Source organism: Alligator mississippiensis, chromosome 16 (genome assembly GCF_030867095.1).
Source record: "Alligator mississippiensis isolate rAllMis1 chromosome 16, rAllMis1, whole genome shotgun sequence".
Classification (NCBI taxonomy): domain Eukaryota; kingdom Metazoa; phylum Chordata; order Crocodylia; family Alligatoridae; genus Alligator; species Alligator mississippiensis.
In genome coordinates, this window is record NC_081839.1 from 1,258,215 (window position 1) to 1,282,541 (window position 24,327).

General features: G+C 43.9%; 1 protein-coding gene across 4 annotated transcripts in view; it reads right to left on the minus strand.

Moving 5' to 3' along the window:
• COMP (cartilage oligomeric matrix protein) overlaps positions 1 to 24,327 on the minus strand; it is a 45,985-nt gene that overhangs the window by 17,845 nt on the left and 3,813 nt on the right. The window contains exons 4-5 of one of the 4 annotated variants that reach the window (XM_006271017.4): positions 21,157 to 21,247; positions 1,701 to 1,964 (exon numbers count right to left, since the gene is read on the minus strand). In XM_006271017.4, coding sequence (XP_006271079.2) covers positions 1,701 to 1,797 — 97 coding nt within the window. In that variant the 5' untranslated portion in view covers positions 1,798 to 1,964; positions 21,157 to 21,247. Of the gene's footprint in view, positions 1 to 1,700; positions 1,965 to 2,560; positions 3,576 to 21,156; positions 21,251 to 24,327 lie in introns of those variants that run through there. The other 3 variants (XM_014595744.3, XM_019483968.2, XM_019483967.2) reach the window with 3 other exon arrangements.

Below are 24,327 nucleotides of genomic sequence, written 5' to 3' on the forward strand. Positions count from 1 at the left end.
ACCCTATTCTGTTAGAGCTTGGACTTAAGCATCTTTGAAGGCAGGCTGCAAGCCTCATGCATCTTCCTGGGCTTTCCTATGGGAGAAAGGGTGGACAGACAGGGGGGCTCTGGAGCTGGGCTTAAATCCTGTTGTAGAAAATATGAACGGCACACTTAAATATATATAACAAAGTAAGGGCCCAAGATGGATGGAACAAGCTGCAATCTGCAATGCTCCCCCTATGCCAAGTGGGAAAGCAGCACACTTATTCTTCTCCATAGTCTTTCCAGGGCATTTCTAAAGGAGCTGTTCTCTTTGGTATCTTGGGGTATTCTCTACTCTGGGATCCAAGGATGTCTGGGGCTCGTGTGTTTGTCACCCAGTACTGATACCAGCTCCGTGTGGGTTGCAAAATGTATCTTGAGTGGTTAGTCTGAACAAAACTCCACACAGCAGCAAGTTATCCAGCCAGCAGTACTGAAGCCAACATATTTAAAACTAACTGGGGTACAGTTATGTGACCTGCAGTTGCTTGTGGCTGCAGTGGAGATGCAGCCGCAGAAAGAATGCAGTAGGTGTATTTCCCTTCCACGTGCAGCTCTGTGCAATTGGTCAGGGGCACTACTGCTGGAAGGAGCCATCTTCCTCTGAAGCACAATGTCAATACCAGAGACACGATGTCAGATAGGTGAGGATGGGGGTTCGGGAAGCAGCTGTGTTCCCCTGTACAGCATGTTGTCCCTGAACCTGAAAGTCTGGAGGGCTTGCTTTATAATTACCTTGAAGTCTGGCTAGATATATGTACCCTCTCCAGCACACCTTGGTTTCGAAAATATCACAAAAGCATCTTCCTAAGACCCATATACCCAATGAAAGTCACTTTTCTCATCTGACTGAGAATAGGCAGGGAGAGGGTCAAGTCATTACTAAGTCTGAAGAAGACGTTCCATGCAAGCTCTGCGTCACTGTTCCAGTCAGCTTCTGCTGGACCCGAGCAGGTTCGTCCATCCCTGCTAACAAGATGCTGTTTCCCAAAGGAGAATGTTTTAATATACAAATTCACACAAAAGGGGCCGTGTTCCCACATGCAGCTTCCCCAGGCTGCCACTGCTTATTTTGCTATTCGTATTCCTGGGCTCTCTCAAGTACCACACACCCGGTCTGCTGTTTGGAACTTGGCTTTTGGGTCTGGCTCTGCTGGATGTGCGAATCACAGTCTCCCAGATCTGAACAACAGAGGGAACAACCTCCTGCTCAAGAAGTGGACCAGTGCAATGGATCCCAGAAAGAGCTGAGTTCCTAGAAGACAGAGCGCACAGGGAAAGCTTGTGTGCACAGAGCATGCAGAAATTCGCAGGTAGCTGCCACACAGCATCCTGTACCAGCTGGGTCTTTCATCTAATCACTTGCAAAACAAAGATTACTTGCCATGGACACCTTCTGTTACCTTTACAAGAAGCATAACAACAACGCATATTTGGTCCTGTTCATATGCCAGAGGAAAAGGTTTAATTCGCAAAACTTTCCCTGTCCAAGAGAAGGAATATAGTCCAGCACCAAAACATTTACACTGTTGGGCAAAAGAAAACTGCAGTCAAAACACAGATTTCAAGCAGCACCAGAAGCAGCCGACTTGTCACCTTTCTCCTCTCTTCTAGGCAGCAAAATGGGGTTTGCAGAAAGGTCTGAGAACATAAAGGTAATTAAAGCTTACTTACCTCCAACACTTGTCATCTGACTTGATGTAAAAGAACAGAGGCTCAGGAGGAAAGCGAAGGCTAGAGTTGCGATCATGTTGGAATCTCTGCGCGGCATGGACGTGTGGGCTTCTGCACAGTCTGTTAACCTGCAGGTCTGCTTCTGCTCCCCATTAGTGGCTGTGGTTTGCTATTTATGAAGTCGCATTCCTTCCTCTGAAGTTCTTATTCTCTGATGCTGGACTAGGGTGGACGTCATTTCTGGCAGCTAGTCCGCAGAGAAAGCTACAAAAGTAAACAATATGAGAAAATCATCAAGAGAGAGGCTTAGGACTTCTTAAAAAAAATAAAAAACAGCCTGTACCAAGAAGGTCAGAAAATTCCAGAATTACATAGCCTCTACCTTGGACTGGTGTTTTTTGGAAAGGCAGGAAAAAGGGAAGTGGGTTTTACAGCTCTATCCCTAAGAGCATTTCCAGCATCACTAACTGGAATATATGAACTTCTGAAGCATCCAGGTTCTGCTACAGCTTCAGCAAAGGCCCCTTTGGCCACCCAAAGGCTTTTCTACCACCTGAGCTCAGAGGCTATATTGCCATATTCACTTCCAGCCATTAGAGGTTGAAAACATTACCACTTTCTGCCATTTAGGCTCAATGGAAGTGCCTGGCTTTTCTTGTGTAAGGGGGCTGAGCAGCAGCAGACTCCCTGAGGGAGTGTGCAGAGACCAAAGGTTGCTGCTCACTCCAGGCCCCCACTGGAAGACAGTGTCCAGGCTGCATAAACCAAACCAACATAAGCAGTGCCAGTTGGGCCCCTGGTTAGTCATCTTAGGAGAGAAACTAGTGACTGGACAGGCCATGAAGACTATATGCTCCTACCTGACTCCTGTAGAGGGGCCCTCCAGAGCAAGGCTGCAACACAAGAGTTTGCTTTGCTGCCGCTTCTCTGTGGGTGACGGGCCCTCCATGCTGCATCCTCCATCAGCGCCAAATAAACAACAATTCAAGACTCCACTTGAGAAGGCAGATGTGGGATAAATCAACCGTACAGTGGTTGAGACAAGGGCCTCTCTGAGCCATCACGATGAGAAGGCATGGATAAAACTGATCGTCATATAAGAGTCACCCGAGTGATGAAAGTTCAGCTAATTCACCATCTGGGCATTCTCACTGCCTGGCTGTGACAGCTGACTTACTGCAGCTGCATTCTGGAAGCTCTGCGATCATGCTGTGCTCTCGGGGGCGCCACGAACAGGAAAGCTTGGGGGAACATGACATCATGGTGCCCTATAGCCGCAGGACCTCTGAATGCTGATCCAAAACTTTTAGGATTCTCTCCTGAGTGCTGGGGACATCTGAAGACAAAACTAGCACACATCTATGTACTGCAGGGAGGAAGAGGAGAGGAAGTGGGGAGATGTGCAGTGTTGTGTGCGCTGGTGAAGGTGCACATGTGAGCTCAGGGAAGTTGGAGCCCAAACATGGTTGCTTTGATGTTCTGTAAATGCCAGAACAAAGATTTTGTTTCTGTTGAGGCAGCCCAGACTTGTACTGAAACTACTAGAGTTTGCAGCTGTTGAGTGGTCTTGATATGACTCTTGTCTGAAACATGATTCAGCTACTGCCAACTGGTACTGGCTGCTGCCAGGTCAGGAACCCACCAGAGAACCAACTACACCAGCTTTATGAGTGCTAAGAAAAGGGGTTCAGTTTGGGCTCTGCACAACTACGGAGTCCTAGCCATGTTGAAAATGTCATCATTTCTAGGTCCTTTTTGACAAATCAAAGCAAGACCACAATGACTCTTCTCTCACAGTGACCTCCTCACCCCCTCTCCAGAGGGCTGCTCAGTGCATAGCCAGGCCTGGTTGATGCTACCTACTTTCTTTTTCATTTATACTTCAAGTAGGAGCTGGTGAAAGACACTGGACTCTAGAGACACTGAGCTCTAGAGGCAGAGCCCATTATCCCAAGAACATGAATAGCTAACACCTCTTCATCCCTCCATAAGAAGACATCTCCCAGAGAGGAGTTCACTCTCTGTGAACTATTCAGTCCATGGCCTCTGCTAGATGGCCAAGAAGGGAGCTTATTAGTGCCAGTTGTGGAGGAGATGGATTTTCATGGGAAGCACATTACTTCAACAGAAGCCCGATGGCTCATTAGGCCAGGGCCAGTGCCAACTCTCTAAAAAAAAGCTGTTTGTTTCAAGGGAATGGAAGTCATAAAACTCCAGAAAAGGAGACGTAACCCACATGGAATGAGGAGTGCACACAAGGGTCCCTTGTGAGGTCACCCCAGCAGTAACTCACACCAGAGGCTTCTCTTAGTGTGGAGAAGTATATAAAAGTCTATATCTCTCTGCACAGACCAGCCAATCAAAATCTCAGTGCTATGAAAATAAAAAACTGGAAATGTTCAATCCAAAGGAAATAAACTGGCTCTGTGCAGTCCAAGGGAGGTGTTACTGCATATCAGGACACCAAAAAAAAAAAAAAAAAAAAAGGTCAGACACCTCATAAAGGGGGACGTTTGGAAACCATGTCACATGCTGTTCTGCTCAAACTCCTCTGCATCTCTTAATCAAACCCAGGTGCGAGAGACAACCAGGACATGTGCCATCCTCCAAACAGAAAGAAAGAAAAAGCACAGGAAAGAGGGCCAAATGGTGAAACCAGGTCGGACACCATGGGAGTTAGTTCTCTAGGTTACTGAGAGCTTTATTTTTCTGCCCTGTTAGTTCTGCACAACTGGACACTTATGTTACTAAGATTTCAGTCCGAAACAGAAATGTCTCCAATCTCCCCATGTCCCCTCTCCGAACCAGACACTTGCAGGACCATGGACATTCAGTGTGTGGAGTGACATAGTCCCAGGGCTGTGAGGGGATCAGCAACTGAACCCATGAAGCATTTGAGGGAACTATCAGCAGTGATCCTGAGTCTTCTGTGTAGGATTCAGCACTGGTAGCCCAATCATGCGGCTGCCTGATGCTTTGCCTGAGGTTTGAACAGTCTGTTGGTTACCCCAGAAGGTAAAAGTCCTCGAAATGTGCCACAGTGATTTAACACACAACCAGCAGTACGTTACACACTAGTTAGTTTCATTTTTTAGCCTATGGATTGAAAAGCAAAAAAGTGACAGTAAGGGAGAGAAGAAAAAACCTGGGTTGGATGGCATCCGGCATGGTCTCAGGGGACACCTCCTCCTTCCAGTTATCCTGATCCTACAAAATGAAGTGACGGATGCACTAACTGCAGTCAGGGTGACTGCTTGTGACCCCGACTCTCTCGGCCAGCAACAAAGCAGAGATCTTTTGGGACGGCTCCTAACAGACTGCCCACACCTCCTCCATTTCCTGCCAAGCAGTTCATTACTAACAAAATTATCAGTGGAGCTTGGAGACCTTGTTAATTAGATCCCAGAGCTGAACCTTCCATTTCTAAGCAGTGTGGTAGAGCAGTTAGCAAAACACTCCCTAATGCATTCGGGTGGTGGAGAGAGGAATTACTATAGCTACTTTTGTTACCTGCTGAAGTACAGAAAGCCAGACTAACACTGAATCAGGCTAGCTAGGCAGCTCTGACAGCTTAGAGCGTTTTCCACTATCCACCTAGCCCAGTGCTTCCCGACCTTTGTAGACTGCAGGCACCCCTCAGAAAATGCCAAATCTTAGTTTTCACCTCTTTTTTGACTATATAAAAATAATAGAGCACTTCTTCTGGTGCAAAGAACTCAGAAAGACCATAACAGGTCAGAACATTTTTTACATGAATTCCTATTTGAAATCTCTGGGTTTATCTTGTGAATCATGTGTGCACACCTAACAGAGCTAACATTGCATGGTACCCCACAGCACCTTTGAAAGGATCTCAAGGCAGCCCAGGGTGCTGCAACACCTTGGCTGGGAATCACTGGCTTGCCCCGCTGCCATCGAGTTAAGGTCTAAGGACTGAAGGGAAGGGCAGTTTCCATTCCCTTGGCCTCTACACTAAGAGTGCTAACAGCGATGGCTCTGGGTGTGAGACTTGGGAACCTGTATGTTCAGAGCCAGAACCAGCCCTTGATGCAGGAGATGGGCATGTTAGAAACAGAACCCCACGCATATCACTTGCCCTGTTTCTATCACATGCAATAACTTTCAGTTCCCCTCAACCTTGTTTAGCTTGGAAATGGAAGCCTCAAAAGGAAAAACAATGCAGCAACACCAACGGCTCAGGGGCCACTTCTCAGACATAGGTTTGCATCACAACCTCCAGTTCATTCTGCAAGAATAAAGCCTGAAGCCTGCCCCGCTCCCTGCAGAGAGAAGTCTCAAGCTGCTCTCTGAACTCAGGAAAGCTCAAGGACACAGAGCTCACCCCTGCTCCTTTTCCATACAGATCAATATAGTGGAGATTAGTGACAGCTAGGTTTCATCTTGCCCACATCAAAGAAAAATGCAGCGCAAATAATATTACATCTATTTAATGGAGATAAGCCATAATACTAACTCTAGGAACGTAGCGAACTTAAGATAGAAGCTGTTTCTCTTCCCTCTGGAACAGCTTCTGGAAGCATTTCTGCTCCCATTCATAGTAGGAGCATGTTCGTACAAAGGAAAATACTGCTAGTTTCTACAAAGCTCTTTGGAGTTTAGTGAGTACACCATGTCCCCACAGGGTGAGGTAATTTCTACCCTTATTTTCCTTGGACTCATCCTACACCTTTCTTTATTTGGATCAGGGAGCTAAAAGCTCCTCTAAAGGCACCATTCAAATGCAGTATAAATACATAGTAGCAGAGAAGACAGTGTTCAGTCAAAGCCTGCTACCCTTTTTTGCTTAAAAAGGACACATTAAGAAGTAGTCTACATACCCTTCCCATTAGCTAATGGGGAAAATCATTCCCCAGTTTCAGTGTCTGATTTTTTTATTAAACATTGCTGAGATAATGACCAGCAGCCAGTGCTTGCTTATATGCTAGCGTAACAATATGTTTGCACCCAATGCAGTGGAAGGTAAGCACGCATCTCGCTTTCCCAGAGCACAGCTGACATCACCGGACAAGCTACTGCACAAACAAGGAGTTCGTGTTCGTTATAAACTCAATTAGAAATGCAGAGTATGGAAGATATTTGCCAAGTAAGACAGAGAACATAAGGGAAAATAACCGATCCCATACGTTGAGTCAGGGAGCATGAAAACACCAACATGCTTTAGATCAGCATTTTTACATGGTACATTTTAAAAGTGTTTTGCATAGATGAATGATAATATTAAGGATGATCCTATGCTCTTGTTGAATACCCTGGTATTGTACATGGTTGAGAGAGGTTTTACACAAACGGTATGTAAAAGCAGAGGTGAAAAAACATCATGGCAATTAAGGATGGAAGGAAAAGTCCCCATCCAATGCAAGGCAGTACAGCCAAGCAGAGGATACTTATATGTGTTGATGAACAAAAAGTGAACATTTTCTCCATTTTACAAACCATGAAACACCAGTACAGAGATAAGGTATATTGCCCAAAGTCACCCAAGGGGTAAGTGGCAGATTTTGGTATAAAGCCTCAGTCTCCTGGGTCCCAGTCCCAGGCCTCACGCACTGGACTGTGCTACATCTTCGGTAGTAACACCAACACCCCTTTCCCCCTCAGTCTGACAGCTAGAAGGACTGGCTTTGGACCAGTGCTGGAGACTAGACAAAAGATCATTTCACCTGCTGATCATTGTGTTTCCCTTGAGACTCTTCTCCCACCTCTGTTCTTTTAGCTTTTACTCTCTATCATCCCCCCTACAGAGGTGCAGGTGCCCATCAAGAGATGACATTGGTCAAAAGAGAGGGAGAATTCAAGAAAAAAGGCTTGCACCTGATGGCCAACCAGAAGGTTTGTATCTCAGAGTCCTGCTAGCTTTAAACCCCTCAAACCATATGGAAGAAGGACGAATGATCTCTCTGAGGTGATACGGCATCAACTGACAGCAGGATGTTCGCAGTGGGGCAGAGTGATGCAGTTCAGTCCCATGATCACAGGGCCATAGCATGAGGGATATGCTGCAGGATTATATTTCTTAGGAGGAAGCTGCAGCACGACAGTCCTACAACATGGCACCAGTTCAAACAAGGCTAGTCCCGCAGGACCCAGCTTCCTCTCACTTATTCCCAAAGCACCACTCCCTTTGGCCAGTTTGGGATTGTAACTCTTCCCTGCGAAATGGTGCAACATCATCAGCTTGATACAGATTCTGCTCGGAGGGATGCCCAGAGCAGTGTTGCTGAAGGTGTGGAGGGGTGCGCAAAGAGCCCAGGGTAATGCACCAGTATTACAGATTCGATCTTCAGCCTCGTAAAGTTCCCAAACTCCCAGATGAGGATTTTAAAAGTTATACTGACAAGTTCCTCCTGCCTACGAGTCCCATTTTCAAGGGAACATTGATTTTACACCCTGAGGGCATGCTGAAAGATTCAGAAGGATGGGGTTTATACCACCCCAACGATACTGTATAGAAACAACTATGAATGCTTGCTGTATCCTTTTGAAAAAGATGAATATATATTTGAATATGAAAGTAAAATAGGCAGAGCTGCCTTCAAACATCTGAAGGAAAGCTCCCATAAATAAAACAACACATACGCAGAGAACACATTCATATTCTCTTTGTCTTCTACTCAGCTTTTAGCCCCCAGACAAACGTAAAAATCATAAGTAACGTGAGGCGAGTAAGAATTATTCTGCTGGGTAGATGCCATGGAACAAATGCACGTCGGCTAAGCTTCCAGTGGTGTAAGGGGTCATTTGTGATCCAGCACATGAAAGGGAAGACCCATAGGTGTCCCTACAGACAAAGGGGAAGACAGATTTGGTTTGATTTTACAAGTTCTAGGCCGGTTAAATGTACCAGGCTCAAAATCCTGTAGACAGTTGGCTCAGGGAGGCCTTTTTAAAACTAACTCCTCCCTAGCCCCTCTCAGTTATGCTTTGTTTCTCTGGGGAAGGTCAGGTTCTGGAGACCAGGAGGATGGAAAGCAGTAATGTGCTCTGGCCATGGATAGCCTGAGTTGTTTTCTTCCTTAAGTAACTCATTGTAATGAGGCCTGCAGATGGAGGTGTAAAGTGCTGCCAGACCTCCTTGTCCCTACCACCACCCTGCTCAAAAATCTCCCCAGCATGTGTTGTAATCATTCACTCAGGAGAGCTGTAAAAAAGGCCTTACAGGAAACATCTGACATTTTTTCCTTTGCTATTCATGCCATTTTCTATTAAAGACAATAAAGACTTCTAGCATTAGATTAAACTCATTTGCAACAATGAGCTACTCTTGCTCCATGAGCCAGTGGGAGCTCAGCAGGGGAACCTGGATTAACTGACTTGGACTGGAAAAAAGATGCCTGGAGGCTGCTCTGACCAAACCGATGCCATGCTGAGGCTTGCGTGCCTTGCTGGGAGAAGCTTTCCCAGGTGCTGGGAGCCCACAGCATTTCCAGCATGCAGTAAAATCACTTTGGCACAGGTCTCGCTTTCTGATCCCTTCACTTTATGAGAAGACACCTCCCAGACCACTGATGACAATAACACAGCTTACCGACTTCTTGTACTCAGCATACGCTGAGCAGTAGGTCACTTCCCAAAACTGTTGGGGCTTTGGAAGAGTTTAAAAACAAAAGATACTTTACAGAGGCTATTTCTTTCAAGTGATGCGTAGGATCTATCTATGCAGGCGAATCCTCCTCGTGTGTCGTCCAGGGGTTTTTAGCAATTGTGTTAACAGGAATTGTCTCATACAGGAAGCGCTGGAAGTGCTCAAGGCTCTGAAATCACACGTGTAGGTGGGCAGACACTATGTATACACTAAAATCCTAGGGACCTTTCTTATGGAGCACTGACTGGTTGTTGATCTTTCACCAACTCTTTTATTAGCGCACCAGAAGCATCTGCTCTCGGCCTCTTCCAGAGGCAGAGACTCTGACAATTTGATCAGCTACAGACGTTCCTGTTCTTAGAGCTTTGCACTGTGCTATTGAACAGATTGTGTGTTGTAATATGTCAACGCAGAGATACTATGCATTTGCATTCAGCATGACACAGACTAACATGAGCTGCCCCACTCTTCCCCCCAGCCACAGATTCATAAAGATGACTTCAAAGAGTGCCATGTCTCCAACTATTTGGGTTGGTCTAATAAAAGATATCAAATTCACCCAAGGAACCTTGTCTGCCTATGTCTCTATAACGCCTTCAACTGGAAGGAAACTGAAGGACTCAATGAACTGCATGCATCTTGCACCACCAAAATAGCCACCTTTGTGATGGAGAAAGCTGCCAAGCACACAGCAGAGTGCAAAACAGCAGGGAGAAGGAAACATCTTGGCAAGGATCACAGAAGCAAACCTTGCTTCTTACGGAAAGAGCCAACGAATGGTTAGTGTCCATTCACAATACACAGAGCGTCACTTTGTAAGGTCTGATCTTAAAAATCCATACATAGTAAGCTGTGAAATTCAGATTCCCTACCTCGGAAGGATGAAGTAGTGAGTTAACTCTTTCAGCATTTTTAACCAATGCCTTCCAGCAACTGAAGCCTGTGAAGCTGTCTGCTCTACCTACAGACTTCTGTGAGGAGCACAGAGAAATTCCCTGTACTGTGCACTGTAACAGCACAAAGGGATTCAGGCTTCTTAACGATCCAGAGCATAAGGTCTCCCAAATTTGTCCAAGTGCTGATCAGATATTAATGAGAGCTTGTTCTGTGGACATTTCCTCTCTTACTGGCAGTCAGAGGGTCCACTTCTGTTCTCATTCATTCGCTCCTGCATAAATTCCTTGTGGCAACTAGCACAATTTGCCTATGTGGAAAAGAAACAGCAGGAAGAAATTTAACATATGTTTAGCCATCTAACACAATTTAGCAGATGGAAACGAGGAAAGCCATTACTGTGCAGATAGCCTGTTCTTTGCAGACCACCAATGATCTACAGACAAATGATGTACAAACTACTACTTGAGAAGTTTAACCTGAAGAAAAATGTTTCAAGAGGTTTAACTTTTTTTGGTGGTAGGAACCAAGATTACCTGGCACTAAGAGGGAAACATAATAGATCACGTGGAACAACTGTATTGCACCTGGGTATCTTCGGTTATAGTATTAAAATACTGCTCCCTCCAAATTCAGCTCTCTGAAAACAGCAGAACAGGACTCTTGCATCTTGTGGCCAGTATTTAGGGAAAGGAGCACAACACTCAAACCTCTTTTCAAGCTTTTCTACTGCATCCATATAGGTAAGAGTTTGAATCTTACTGAGTGGGACATTATTCCACATGTTTTTTCACACACGAAATGCCACAGAAGTAGACTTATCTGCATTTCTTTCACACCTGTTACAGGGGTGGAAATAAATATTGCAGATTACCCCTCCACCCCATTCTCTCCAGTTGTTATTTTTAATCTGAGACCCATGAAAGAAAGGACTCAAAGTCTAGACATTTTTTCTCCAAAGCAACTCTATCCAGTAGAACTAAATTGCATAACTGACATCTGAGTTATGCATCATCTTTTGAAGACACATGCCTGTTTTGACCACTTAAGGATTTTTTTTCCACTAGACTTTAGCCACACACAATTTTCTTCCTTTGCTGTCTGGAAAAAAGATATTTTTTTTCATATGTCCAGGAAAGTGGGGCATTCTAGCATTAAGGCCTTTAATTCATTAATGGAATTCATCATCAGTCCTAACCTTTCATTTAACTTTTGCCTTCCTCCCATACCATCATACCTTTTGTTGTCCCTGTCTGTCTAAAAGACAGGTATGATCTTGCTGTCTACAGAAGCCAGTAAATTCTGAGTCTTTGGATCACTCACTACCATACATTCCAGATAAAAGGTCCTTTCAAGGGAAACTGCCAGCCGTTTTCAAGGTGTCTGCTGTTTGGTGTCTCTTATAGAATGAGGGCAGAAAAGCATCAAGTGTTCAAAATCCATTATCATACATCACCCTTTTAATAAAGATGCTGGAAGTCTGTTGAAGAGACTGCCTGGATCACATGGATCTTGGGCTGTTTTGGAACACAGCCTGTTTCTAATCCAGAACATAGAATCATAGAAAATGAGGGCTGAAGGGAACTCAGGAAGTCACATCTAGTCCAACTCCCTGCTCAAAGCAGCACCTGGATCATCGCAGCCAAGGCTTTGTCTATCTGGGTCTAAAACACTTGTAAGGATGGCAATTCCACAACCTCTTGGGGTAACCTGTTCCAGAGAGATTATGGATTACTCACCAAGGAGCTCCAAGCATGAACTCCCTGGTGCTGGATTGACTGCCCCAGAATTCAAAGACTGGTAGCAAATGGTAGCAAGACTTGCAGAGAAAGAGAGACTGATAGAGAATCTCTGGCAGAGGAGAAAGGTTTCTATGAATTGCCATGGAAATTCTTCAGCTGCAGGTGCTTATTGCTGTTGCCATGAAAACAGGTGGGCAGTTCATATAAGGCAGATTCAGGCAGAGGGTAAAGCATGCAAAGGTACACAAGGCACAAACAGGTTGGCATGGCCGTGTGCAACCGTTTTTCTGGTTGGACACATGTAGAGTTAAGATCTTCGGGATCAAATGAGCTGAGTTTAGGACAGTAGCCAAACCCTAATCTTTCAGGTCAAGATTTCCTACTTATGTTCTGGTGGGGGAATAAAAGATTGCTGCAGGATTACTGCATTTTTGGCAACAGGGCTTAGAGCCATGGGATGTCTTCTCAGAAACCCTTTCCAAGTCTTCACTGCTCATCCCCAAATCTTAAATTAAACAGAGAGGATTCAGACTCTAGGAGCATGCATGGAAATGTAAATGCTGCGTCCTCCACACAGACTCTCTTACACCACGGGGAGGCAAATGCATCCTAGTACTAGCTCCCTCCAAGTGTTTGCCTGTGGTATTCTTTAGCTATTCTATCAAAGCTAATTACAGCTGTCACAGGAATGAGTAGATTCGACAGAGATGTTTGCACGGCCCACGCTCCGGGGGTGGGAAAGGACACAAGTGTTGCCCTTGGAAGAGGGAGCACTTTGTTTCTCTCACAAGAGATCCAGCTTGCTGCAGAGATGAAGTTTCAAACAGAACCCAGAGTACAGAGCTACACAGCTGAGCCCTCATTCACAGCTGGTTAGATAATGACATTAAATGCTCAGAGCTGCTCTCATGCACAAAGTATCTCCCCCTCAGTCCTCAAAGCAGAGGAGTGCTGTTCAGGAAGACAACCAAAGCTAAAGCTTCCCCAGTGCTGAAGGGAACATCTCTGTTACCTGGCCTAACCCACCTGAAGATTGTTATTAAATAGTGGGAGTCAGCTGGTCTCTGGAACCTGAAGCAGACATGTAATACATGGAATAAACACAGTTGCTTGGAAAATTGACAAAAAAATACTCTTAGCACCCATTTCTGTAGCGTGACACCCCAAATCACTGCATGAAAGCACTCTTGGCATCCAGATTGTCTTCTCACCACACTGTGACTTTTCCTCAGCTTTTTGTTTTTTTGCTTTCATGATGTTCAAAACTACGTGGGATACTGACCTTCTCTGAAATTTGTGCCTTTATGCATTATGCATAAGCTTGGAAAGAAAACTCCAAGCTGCAACATCCTCCAGACCACAGTGTTTTCTCCCTGGAGAGGTGGAAGAGGTGATTCATATGTGCATGGACTCATGTGTGATGACTGGTCCTATAGAAATCTGGAGTCCAGAGGCTTATCCAAAAGTCTCAAATTTGCAAAAATATCAGATCAGAAAGCTCATAAGAATGAATTGGCTCAGGCCATTTCTGGCATCTCCTGGTCCTGGCCCCATCTACATTTGCAAAGGCAGCCACAGAAGCAACCATACTATTTCCCATTCCTCGGGAAGATTCCAGGTGGGCTGGGTGAGGAGCCAGGGCACATTCTCATTTCATTGACACCATTTTGCCCACCCCGAAGTGAAAGGGGCAGAAGTCCCTACTCACACCAGTTGCAACTGGTCACAGACCTGCTCTTATTTTAATTCCAAAAATCAACTTGGACTTGGTCCTGTGGACTCTTGGCAGCATTTCCTTTGACAATGACCAGTTTCCTCTGGCCAGCACAGCAGTCAGTCCCTTCCAGTAGCCTTTGCTAAAAGCCAAACCACTTTGGGTATTATTTAGTTGACAATGAAGAAGGTGGCAATGCTTATCATGGGGTCTCTCCCTACACCCCAGCTGTCTTGTCTCCTCTTTACACCTTTTCAGAATCCTCAAGCTGTTCTCAGTGCCAGCCTCTCTGCCCAATCCTGCTTCTTCTAGATGAACATCCATAATGCCAGGAAACAGGCATGCCTCCAGGGAGCAAATGTGGTCACTGAACAAGGAGTACAACGAGTTTTTCACAGGAGAGGTCAGAGTTGTGGCTGTCATGACTGTGGGGAAGAAGTCTCTTCTCTGTATAAGACCTGACTTACTGCTTAAATGGAAAAGCAGAGAAAGTCACTCTGGAGCTCCTCATATCTCTATGGGAATCCCACTTGCTCAGCAAAGGGACTAGTAAAACCTGTCTTTTCCTAAGAGATTTTTCATCTCAAGCAATGAGCAGGTCTGTCCATACCACCCAATGCAATCTGATGAGACAATAGCCTGAAGTGATCTACTGGCTTTAAGTTACCCATGGGCACTGCTCCTTTAACTCAGCTAGCAAAGATGCTGTTTTAGGGTGATCCAACTTCCAGAACTGCCCACAGTCTCTCTATAAAAATAGTGAACTATTTGCCATCTATTCCAGCTGGTGCCTTTTTTTTTTTTTTTACATGAGGTTTGCAGTGGCCTCCAGCGGACACAGAAAGAATGATCTCTGCTGTCACATCACTAAAAGGAGACCGATTCATGTCCAGCATCTCTTGCAAAGCAGATCAGCCATTCAGGCTCACAGACTTGGATTCCTGTGTTCCTCGGGCACTGTCTGAAAGACTCTGGTATTCATTAACTTGGGGTTAAACTCCAGATGCTCGGGATACAGAAGAACCCGTCAGTTCAGATTCTGCTTGAGACCACTTGTGCCTGCATAGCTGATTTATGATTGTATATCATGCTTTTGCATGAGATTTCTGAAGTTTCCTGAAATCCATCAAGCCAGGAATGTCATACAAGCAATCCCTCATGGGATATTTCAGAATTTCCAAGAGAATGGGGAGTGGGGGGAAAGTCAGCCACCATATAGTTCTGAACTCCAAAGAAAATCCCACCTACGATCCATTTGAGACTCTAGCAATGATTCAAGGTAATGCTTATTTTGTTCAAACCCATTCTTCCATCATAGTATTTTCCTTCCCCAGTGCATGAACCAAATGTCTGAGCCAGCAGTCACAGACTTATGCAACAAGCATGTCATTAGGTAGGCGATAGCCCATGGTACAGCTCAAGGAGGTACTTTATTTGCCTCTCAGGCAGGAATCCTCCAACCCTTTAGATTGCTTTGTTTTTGTGCATCGTGACAAAGAAAAGGTGGAAGCATGTCCTTTTAGAGCCCATCAACACCGCTTCTTTGCATCAGGCAGAGGGAAATACATGACTAAGGGAATAAGTAACATAGCTCTGGAATCTGAGCATACTGCTTCTAGAGTGCTCCTGCCCTAAATTTGGAGGTGTTTCCATGAAAAATAAACACATAAATAAAGATTGTTGAGGATGAAAAGGCCCTGATGTTCCAACGTGCTCTTTGGGTCTTCCATGAATCGTTTATTATACTGTGCAAATACCATTCCCAGTCCACATGGTATTCCTTGGTGGCCTGCTGGGTCTTGGCCATTGGCCTGGTGTTGTTCTTGGTTCAAAAAAGTCCATTGCCCAATATGTCCATATTACTCAGCATGGTTTTTATTTTGGGGTTTTTTTTAAATGCCATTGTTATTTAAGTGTTTCTTAGAATTATGGTGTGCTGACCTTCTATGAAGGCCCATTCACTACCCTCCCTGCTGACAGAGCGTCATGCCTAAATCTGTTGCCAGTAAGGTGACATTTAACAAATTACAGGTCTTGTCTGAAATCAACGTGCCATTTATTTCCCAAATGGCTAACCACACGGCACCTTCGCCCTCCCTTGGTACAGTATCTAAAACCACAAGCTATGGAATCCAGTTCAATGACATTTTATCTCTTTAATAAAAGCTTTCCAGCAACCGCATAAAAGTATTCTCTCCCTCTTGTGTTTTCCAAAAGACGTAAGTAAGGCTCCTGGATTTCTGGACCAGAGTTCAGCAGCAGCTCTGAGTAATGCTTCTGTTTGATTATAAATCAAGACCTGTAATTCACTTTCTGGTACAGACAGCCCAAGTCTACAATACTGCAGACTTTGTGACGGTTTGGCATGTTGCTATAGGCCCTGCTCAGGGCCAGGAAATGCAAGCAGCTTGCTCCTATTTTATGGAACTTGCACCAGATACTAGTAAATGAGTCTAAAAATATGTAACATGTAAAGTCTGCTGGTCTGTCTGGTTCTGGAGGGGCTGTCCTGCTTATCTTTCCATTTCTTCATGGCACTTCCAATCCCTTTCCAGTCAGTCACTCACTGTCCTGGTGACTCCCTTGTGTGGCTGGGAGCTCATCTTCCTCACCTAACTTACAGAAGGACTGGGGATGCAGACAGAAGAGTGAATGGAAAATTAGTACTCTGAATAGTACTTTGAAATTAGAAGAGCTCAGGTCTGGTTGGTGCGCAGTTTGTCCCTAGAGGTATTCCTGTCCTCAAGGTAGTTAGGCGGGTCACACATTGCATCAGTCTTTAGCAGCCTCTAGCGGCCAACTTTTGAGCAGAGTCACCATTTTGAGGAAGGGAGAATCTCTCTCTGGCCCTCCATCGCTGCACTTCAGTCACTGAGCAGTGGGACAGGAGATGGTATCAGAAAGAGAATGCAAAGCAGTGATTCTCAAACAGAAGAAATAGCTGCAACAGTCATTAGGATCAGTATGACACGCTGAAATCTTGCTTCTGGGAAGCAGAGGCAAACCCACTGCAATGTAGGCCCCAACTCAAGAATGATGGCCTAACTATCCACGACAGCACTCTCAAGAGTGCTGTTAAAACCTTGGTCCTTGTTGTGTTGTGGATACTTCCATGTGCTCTGCTCAATTTTTAATGGGCTGGGCTGCTTTGAGTGAATGCATGATTTTGGGGAAGGCATCTCATGGTCATGCTGAAACGACTCATGACCGTTCATGACCTCAGTACTGGTTTGGGTCCCTCTCAAATGCATTCTAAGAGGCCAGCATTCTGTGTGGGTGACACAAAGGCATTCTTTCCATTAGGAGTCAGCATTGCAATCCCCGAACCGCTCTGGTTTAGAAAACCAAGCTCTTCCCTCCCCTCCCCTCCCTTACCCCTAAGGCATCACAAATACATATCCTAAGAGACTAACAATTCTGTTTCAGAAGTGTGCTCAGCCTACTAAGTCTGGAGGCAGCTTCTGTCACACTTTCTCAAGGAGAAGAAACCAAAAGATAGTAGTTGCCAGCAGCGACCACCACATTAGCAGTGTTACTACACTGTAGTGAAGATCTAGTATCTGCAGGGGAAAAGCACTGTTTACCTGGTGGGACTTGCATCTGATATCACGAAGTTTTGAGATGTCTGTCAGGAAGTGGAGAAAAGTCTTTGCAAATCCAGGTGTGTTGAGTGCAGACCACATGCTCCATATTATCTCATGCTTACTGAAATGGTCTGTCCACATGGACTAGGATGTTGAACTATAGACTCTTTTGTGCTTGTGGAGTGCCTCACAACAGCGATTTGAAACTCTAGTTCAATATGAGCAATTTAACTCCATCATGTGGTTAAATAAATATACATTGTTACAAGCACAGCTGTCAGAAGAGTTTGGATACAGCACTGGCAAACCCAGAGGATAATAAACCTAATTACTGAGATCCTTACATTATTTGATTTTAACACAACTCCCAAATTAACAGCTTTGTCCCATAGCAGAAGGAAGATATTTCCATCCTATACTTACGTTTTAAGTAAATACGTTATTTGCTTAAATTAAGCTGGAACACAGCAATAACTAGCAATGAAAGAGGCAGGGTGGGGCTGAAAATACTGTTTTTCAAAAATAATTCTCTCTTACTATGCTGTTTGCAAAAGCCCACCCCTGCAAAGGCTACTTCACAATGACCCAAACAAGTTTGTAAGCAATCACAGCTTTGCAGAAGAAGAAAGTTATTGTCATGCTCACAAGTCACACTGTAAATACTTCAAGCTTTAGCAACCTTAAACAAGATGCCAGGGAGAATTGAATTTAGAGCCCTTATTTTTCTCACCATCAACACAGAAGGGAGCTGCACAGAAGATCCACCAGCCCTCAATTTTCAAACAACCATAAAAGCCCTTTGCATTACACTGAAATACCCTCACCATTCACCATCCACTAAGGTAACTGCACAGAAATTAAAACAGACATGTTTTTTTCAAACAAGCAAGGATGTAGAAACTTATTTCTCAATGCAGGTTTGGTAAGAGATGTGCTTAAGTCTCATGTAAAGGATCACTAATGCCCCTTTAGAAAAAAAAAAAAAAAAAAAAAAGAAGAGTATTTTGAGACACTTCCATACTGGTCTCATAAAACTTCTGTGAATGGTCAACCTCACCTGGCTACAGTCTCCATCAAATGCCCACTTTAAAACAGCCCCAACATTTCCAATAAGTTTCCTTTAGTTTTTGAGGCCAATCTTTTTTGCTAGCAAATTGATTTTGGTGGTCACTTAAAAGAGGTGTTTCATTATAGTTCAGTTCACCCAGCTGTTTTTATTACCTTATTTTGTGCAAAAAACCTAGCAGCTCTTGAGGAATGTCTTCTATTTTGGCTTCCTGAATTTGGGGTTTGTTGGGGGGGGGGGGGGGTTGGTCAACTTGGGAATTGTTTGAGGTGAGTACTGAATATTCTAACTTACAGAGGAAAGTATGCCCTCCAATGCTCTCAGATGGAAATTGTCTTGTAATGAATTGCAAGCAAAGGGAGCTTTGTCCTAGGAAACCTCCACTGCTACCAGGCACATTTCACCTGGGAGGTTTACTAGGCAGTCCAGGATGGAAGCGACTTATTGTTCAGGCTATGTGGAAGATTTCTGTTATTCCCCCAACACTGGGGAATTTCTGAATAGTGGTGTCTGCATCTATTCACCCATTATCTGCAGGTTTCATGGGAATAGGGGGAGTGGAGGATTTATTTAAAGGGATATAGCCAGAGGGAGACATTTCCCAGTATTTCTCAGGGTTACTGATATTACAAAGTCAAGCTGATTTTCCCCAATTTGTTCTGTTTAATAACATCGTATTCTTTCTCCATCTTAGAGAATGCAAGTGGATTGGTCTGAACCACTTTGTCTTTCCAACTGTTTTAATTTACCGGCTCTCATTCACTGAAGTTGTTACTGTGTGCCTTTTAATGGCACTCATCACCACGGTATCTAGAACACAGTACTGCAGTAATGAGCCATTGCTGGTATTTCTGAGGTGATGGGCTGGGTTGTTGTGTTTGGGCTTCCAACACTTCAAGGACATTTATTTGCCAAAGCACCTGAGTGTCTCTAGCTCATAAGATGTTCTTCTGCAAAGTCTTTTAATACAAAACCTAGATGTTTAGCCTAACACTACTTGACAAAATCCCTTTAATAATTTTCTGAAATGTAAGACTTGCTCTAACATTGGGCAATGTTTTTGGGAAGAGTGCCAAAAACACCTGCAAGCTTGACTTGTAAGATGTTGCCATGCTAGGGGTGGATGGCGGGGGAGCTGTGAGGGGACTGATCCTTGTGGCAGCGCAGCCCCAGCCCCTTCCCTGCCATCTGCCCTGAGGCATATGCACCAAGCAAAATGCCTTTGCATGCCATGCTCTGGCACCTGTGCCAGGGGCTGGCTACACCTGCTCTAAAGACTTACAGATTCAGTATTCTATTCTGTGTAGTTATAATGCAAAAATGCAACAGAAAACCCCCCAACCCCCCCCAACACAAACAAAAAACCAAAACAACACAAAAACAAAAGAAAACACCAAACCAGAAAACTGAAACTTGTTTTTCTATGCTATACAGACTATTAACCAAAAATGTTACACTATATACTGGGCACATGAAAGAGCAATACAATTATTATTTCTTTTAGTGAACTGTATCACTCTTTGAGCAGATTAATATAGAAACTGCACTGACTTTTATGGATTCATAGCAAAGATTAATTTATCTCACTGTCCTAAGCCAGAAATATTTGCCTTGAGAAAGGTTCTTCATTTTTCTGAGGCCATTTTTAGAACTAATCATGGAAGTAGCGCACAAGGGATTTATACCAATGCGCGTATGAAATTAATTGAAAAAACTATTACTACCCATTCATAAGATAGTAGGTAAACAGGAGTGCCAACACCTTTCAGCATGAGGAATAAAACAGTGGGCTCCAATAACCTGAAAGCTAACTGAGAAAAGCGATGGTATGCCACTTAACTGCCTGTTCCCAAGGTATCGATGTTTGTTCCCCAAACACATTACATCTCAAACCACAAAGCTGGGTGGCGCCAGTATTGAACACACTATAAAAGCACATGAGAAATGAAAGAGATCCACCGTGTAGGGCCCAGTCCTGAAGAGAACATGTGCAAGTGCAGGAGGGTAGCCGCACACAGTGGAAGATCAGTTCAAATCCAGATCACATCAATAGTGCTTAAGAGTTTCTTGAAGACAAGACAGTGACCCCTTATGGGAAACTGGTTGGTGAATCTCAAATCATCTCCCACTGGCTAGGCTTAGATGCATAAGGGGGGCTTGGACTGAGCACTGCAATGTCTATCTTTTAGACAACTCCTAGAATAATCCACTGCCTGTTTTTCATAGGTACTGCAGGGTGCTCCTTGGCTTAGAGTTCAGATCCCATTGTCAGCAACCAAATACAACCATCAAAATGTGGTACAAAGTGTCATCATGGCAGGGAATAACACTTCACTGAAGTCACTGGGTTTCACAGATCACATACCCTTTGAATAAGCACAGGGCAGATACAGTGCAATTTATCACAAATCAGGGCTGTGATTTTGAGTACACCTTCAATATTTGCTAACATTTTCATTCAAGCTTCTTTGTCTGAGATAGCCATTTACAAGACTGAAATAACATGAGATCTGGTCTACTTGTGACATGCAAGCATCAGTCTTAAACCAATGAAAAACAAAATGAGAATAAATATAACTATTAGCTCCCCACTCTGTAGTCCACATACCTATTAGAGACTACAATGCAGGGTGGTCCCACAGGAAGGAATGGAACAAAACATGGACAACTCACTGCTCCCTGACCCAACTCTGCAGCAGACACTCCAATAGAAAAAAAAAGCTGAGGACAAATTGCAGGGAATGAAGGTTTGGGAAAAAATCCACCTTAGCTATTACTGATTATGATCAGAAATTTAAGTTAGGATCCCAGAAGAACCTTCCAAACAAAAAGAAAATAGATGTTGCTATGTACCTCCATAAAGCTGCTCTCTTGGTTTACTTCTGAGGCTGCATTGACCGTCCTTTTATGTCCCTCTTGCGGTGGTGGAGCAGTAGTGCAGTATCTGCTTTAGAATAATGAGTTTACTTCAAAAACAACAAAAATATACTGCTTCATTGCTACTGGGTTGTTTTTAAGTTATTCTCTCAAAGGTCCTTTGATATTGGATTTTTCTGACATAGGAACATAATTTTTTTAGTTACAAATACTCCTGGTTCTTCCATTTCAGCCAGGCTGCAAGACACATTTCAAAAGATGCTCCCTGGAAAGGGTGGTGTTTATTTTAGACAAAATAATAAAGTAATAAAGAAAAAAAACTTTAAAAATAAAATGCATTTCATTAACAAGAATGACAGAGAAAGAGAAAGAGCTACTGGAACACAGAAACAAGAAAAAGGACAGAAAAGAGAAAAGACAAACTGGTTAAATATTCATAACTAAGTAGATGTCATATAGAGCTGTAATTCTGTAACTGATTACAAGATTCTACCATTTGTTGTACAGATTTCATAGGTACCACAGGTGCAGCTTGTGTGTACATACACTTATGCATAAAGAGAGTTTATAAAGAAAGATGAGGGATAACTTGTAACATCATAACAGACCCTAGCTGGAAAACCACCCACACGCAAAAAAAAAAATAACAAAAATCCGTGTAGGCCCGGGGGTGGAGAATGAGTAGAATCAAAGAAATCTGGGGGAAGGGGGAGAGAGAGAGAGAGAGAGAGATTAGTGAGAAGAAAAGCCTTTCCAGGCCTTTGATGCTAAAATGAATTTCTCATCTTTCACCAATGCTCGTGTCAGAAATGCAAGTCTTTACAAATTTGAACCAGGGAGGAGGATTCAGAACCTTTTGCTGTTTAGAAACAGTGTGAGACAGGTTATTTCTCTTTTGCAAAAAAAAAAAAAAAAAAATTACCTTATTGGCATGCACTGCACAGTTTTTGTGACACAAATGTATTCCACAGTATACGTGCATCTGAACAATTAGTGTTTTGATGAAGTGATGGGGGTGGAAAAGCCGAACCGTTGCTAATAATTAGAACAGACAATGGTACCTTCTGTAGCAAATTACCATCCCTCACCTCTCCCTCCCCTGAACCACTTCAGTTGATGTTGGATGTGTCCATGACAGCGTGGTGTTGCTAAGAGAGGTTGCTAAGCACTATCACACACATAAATATGGATATCTAGTCTTTTGGATGGGTCTGACTTCAAAAGGGAAACTAGAGAGCTACAAGCCAACAACGTCATTTATTTATTTACCTGACTTTCCTTTGCTTTTTTAAGTTGTGGATAAAGGAAGACCGGAGGGTGCTGCTCAGACAGTATTAGAAACCCTAATTTATATACATCCCTAAATTACCTGCAGTTGCACAGCATTTTGTATCAATAATTTATCATTAGAACAGGGAATTACTACAATAGATACAAAGGTCAAAAAGGTCTAAAAACTGATGATTTGCATGCTCTGGGCCAGTCTGAAATCCAAAGTCCTTCTGCAGTGGCAAAATGGATATGTCGGAAAAGGCAATACCCTCTTATTTTCCCCTGCAGCATCCCTTGCCCTGTGAACTGCCAGTCACAAATGAACATCAGGTAACACAGACGTGTGCCCTCCATTTTATGCCTGTGATTCCCTAACTCCAGACTGTTCACTTCCAAGATAAAATCATTTGGGTTTTTTGGTTCATAGTCATTAGCAGTTTGTGGAGTATTTTCGGAGCCACTTTTATTGGCTCTGAGCGCTTTGCATCATGGTGACACGTCCTGACACTGTCTCCAGAGCTTGGAGTTTTCCAAGACCAATCAGCTCTTTCCTTTTCATAACAGCTTGTTTTTCTCTCCTCTCATTACAGTTTTGAATGGGGGATGTTATCAAATCCCAGTGCTAAAGTGCCTTGGGAGTAAAATGTATTTCAAGGAAAGTCATGTAGCAAGGCTAGCAATTCTGAGAGGAATGAGTTGCCTTCACTAATAAATATAATTTACACAACTACAAATTACAGATGGCCTTTCCACCACCTTTTTGGTAAGCATGACAGTCAGAACCATAAACAAACAAAACCATCTTGCTCGCAGAAGCATTTGTTGGCATGTGGAAAACAACCCTTGTAAAAGAAAACCACCTGGGTCTGTTTTCCTGCACTGTTCCAGCCTGCTGAGCATTTACTGCAAAGTTAGGTTCCAAAACCGCACAAGAAATGGTGAAGAACCACCACGTCTGCAGAGGCACTGTTCCTAATTACCCAGAACTTCACTTTGTTTCAGTTCCTTTTGGGTACAGAGCAATGCAGACCCAAGAGTCAGTGAGTGGCCATCAATCCTATAGGTGCCCTGGATTAAAAGACACATGCACTGTTAGTTGTTCAAAGTATGGATCAGAGGACAAATGCAGCTTAGGAAGGCACACAGTGCAGGTTCCAGACGCACTCATCTGCAAGAAGGCAGTGCAGTCCGTAAAGGGCAAAGATGAAACGTAGTATGATTGAAACAAAAATCCTCAAGTGCCTTACCCCTGAAATCATAACCTAGCATGTTCACTGGGCACACTTAGAAACAGGTAATAAGAGCAATTGTAGCCTCCTTTTTTAAAATAAAAATTAGGTGAGGGCACCGTGCTGTTGGTTAATTAGCAATTTGATATAGTGGCCCCTGCCTGAAGATATCATAGTGAACAGGCAATACCCATAGACTGGCTCCGTGTGGTTTTCTGTCTAGTACTTGGAAAAGGGAGAGACTGAACAGCCCTTGAAGGGGTGGGGGGACTGCTGAACTTCATCTGTAGCCCTCCTGTTTCAGCACCTCAGACAGCAGCCTAGTCTTGTCAGAGGACACCGCCAATGCTGGTGCTCCCATTTCAGAAGCTGAGCCAGCTGTAAAATTCACCAGAGGACCTCTTTCAGGGTTTCCTTACCCCTTCAGAATGATTTCTGTTCAAATCTTGGTTCAGCTTCCATTTTATGTAGCGCACAGAGGAGGGAGGGTGGAATTGAGGCATCTCTCAGCTACTCGCCAAACCTTTTGATCTTTTCCCAAAACTTCTAACAATGCTGTACGACAATCAAAATTTGGAAGGGCATTCTTAGTGGTAATAAGCAAAGAAGCCATACCAAGCAGCCCACTTGCCTTGATAACTTCCCT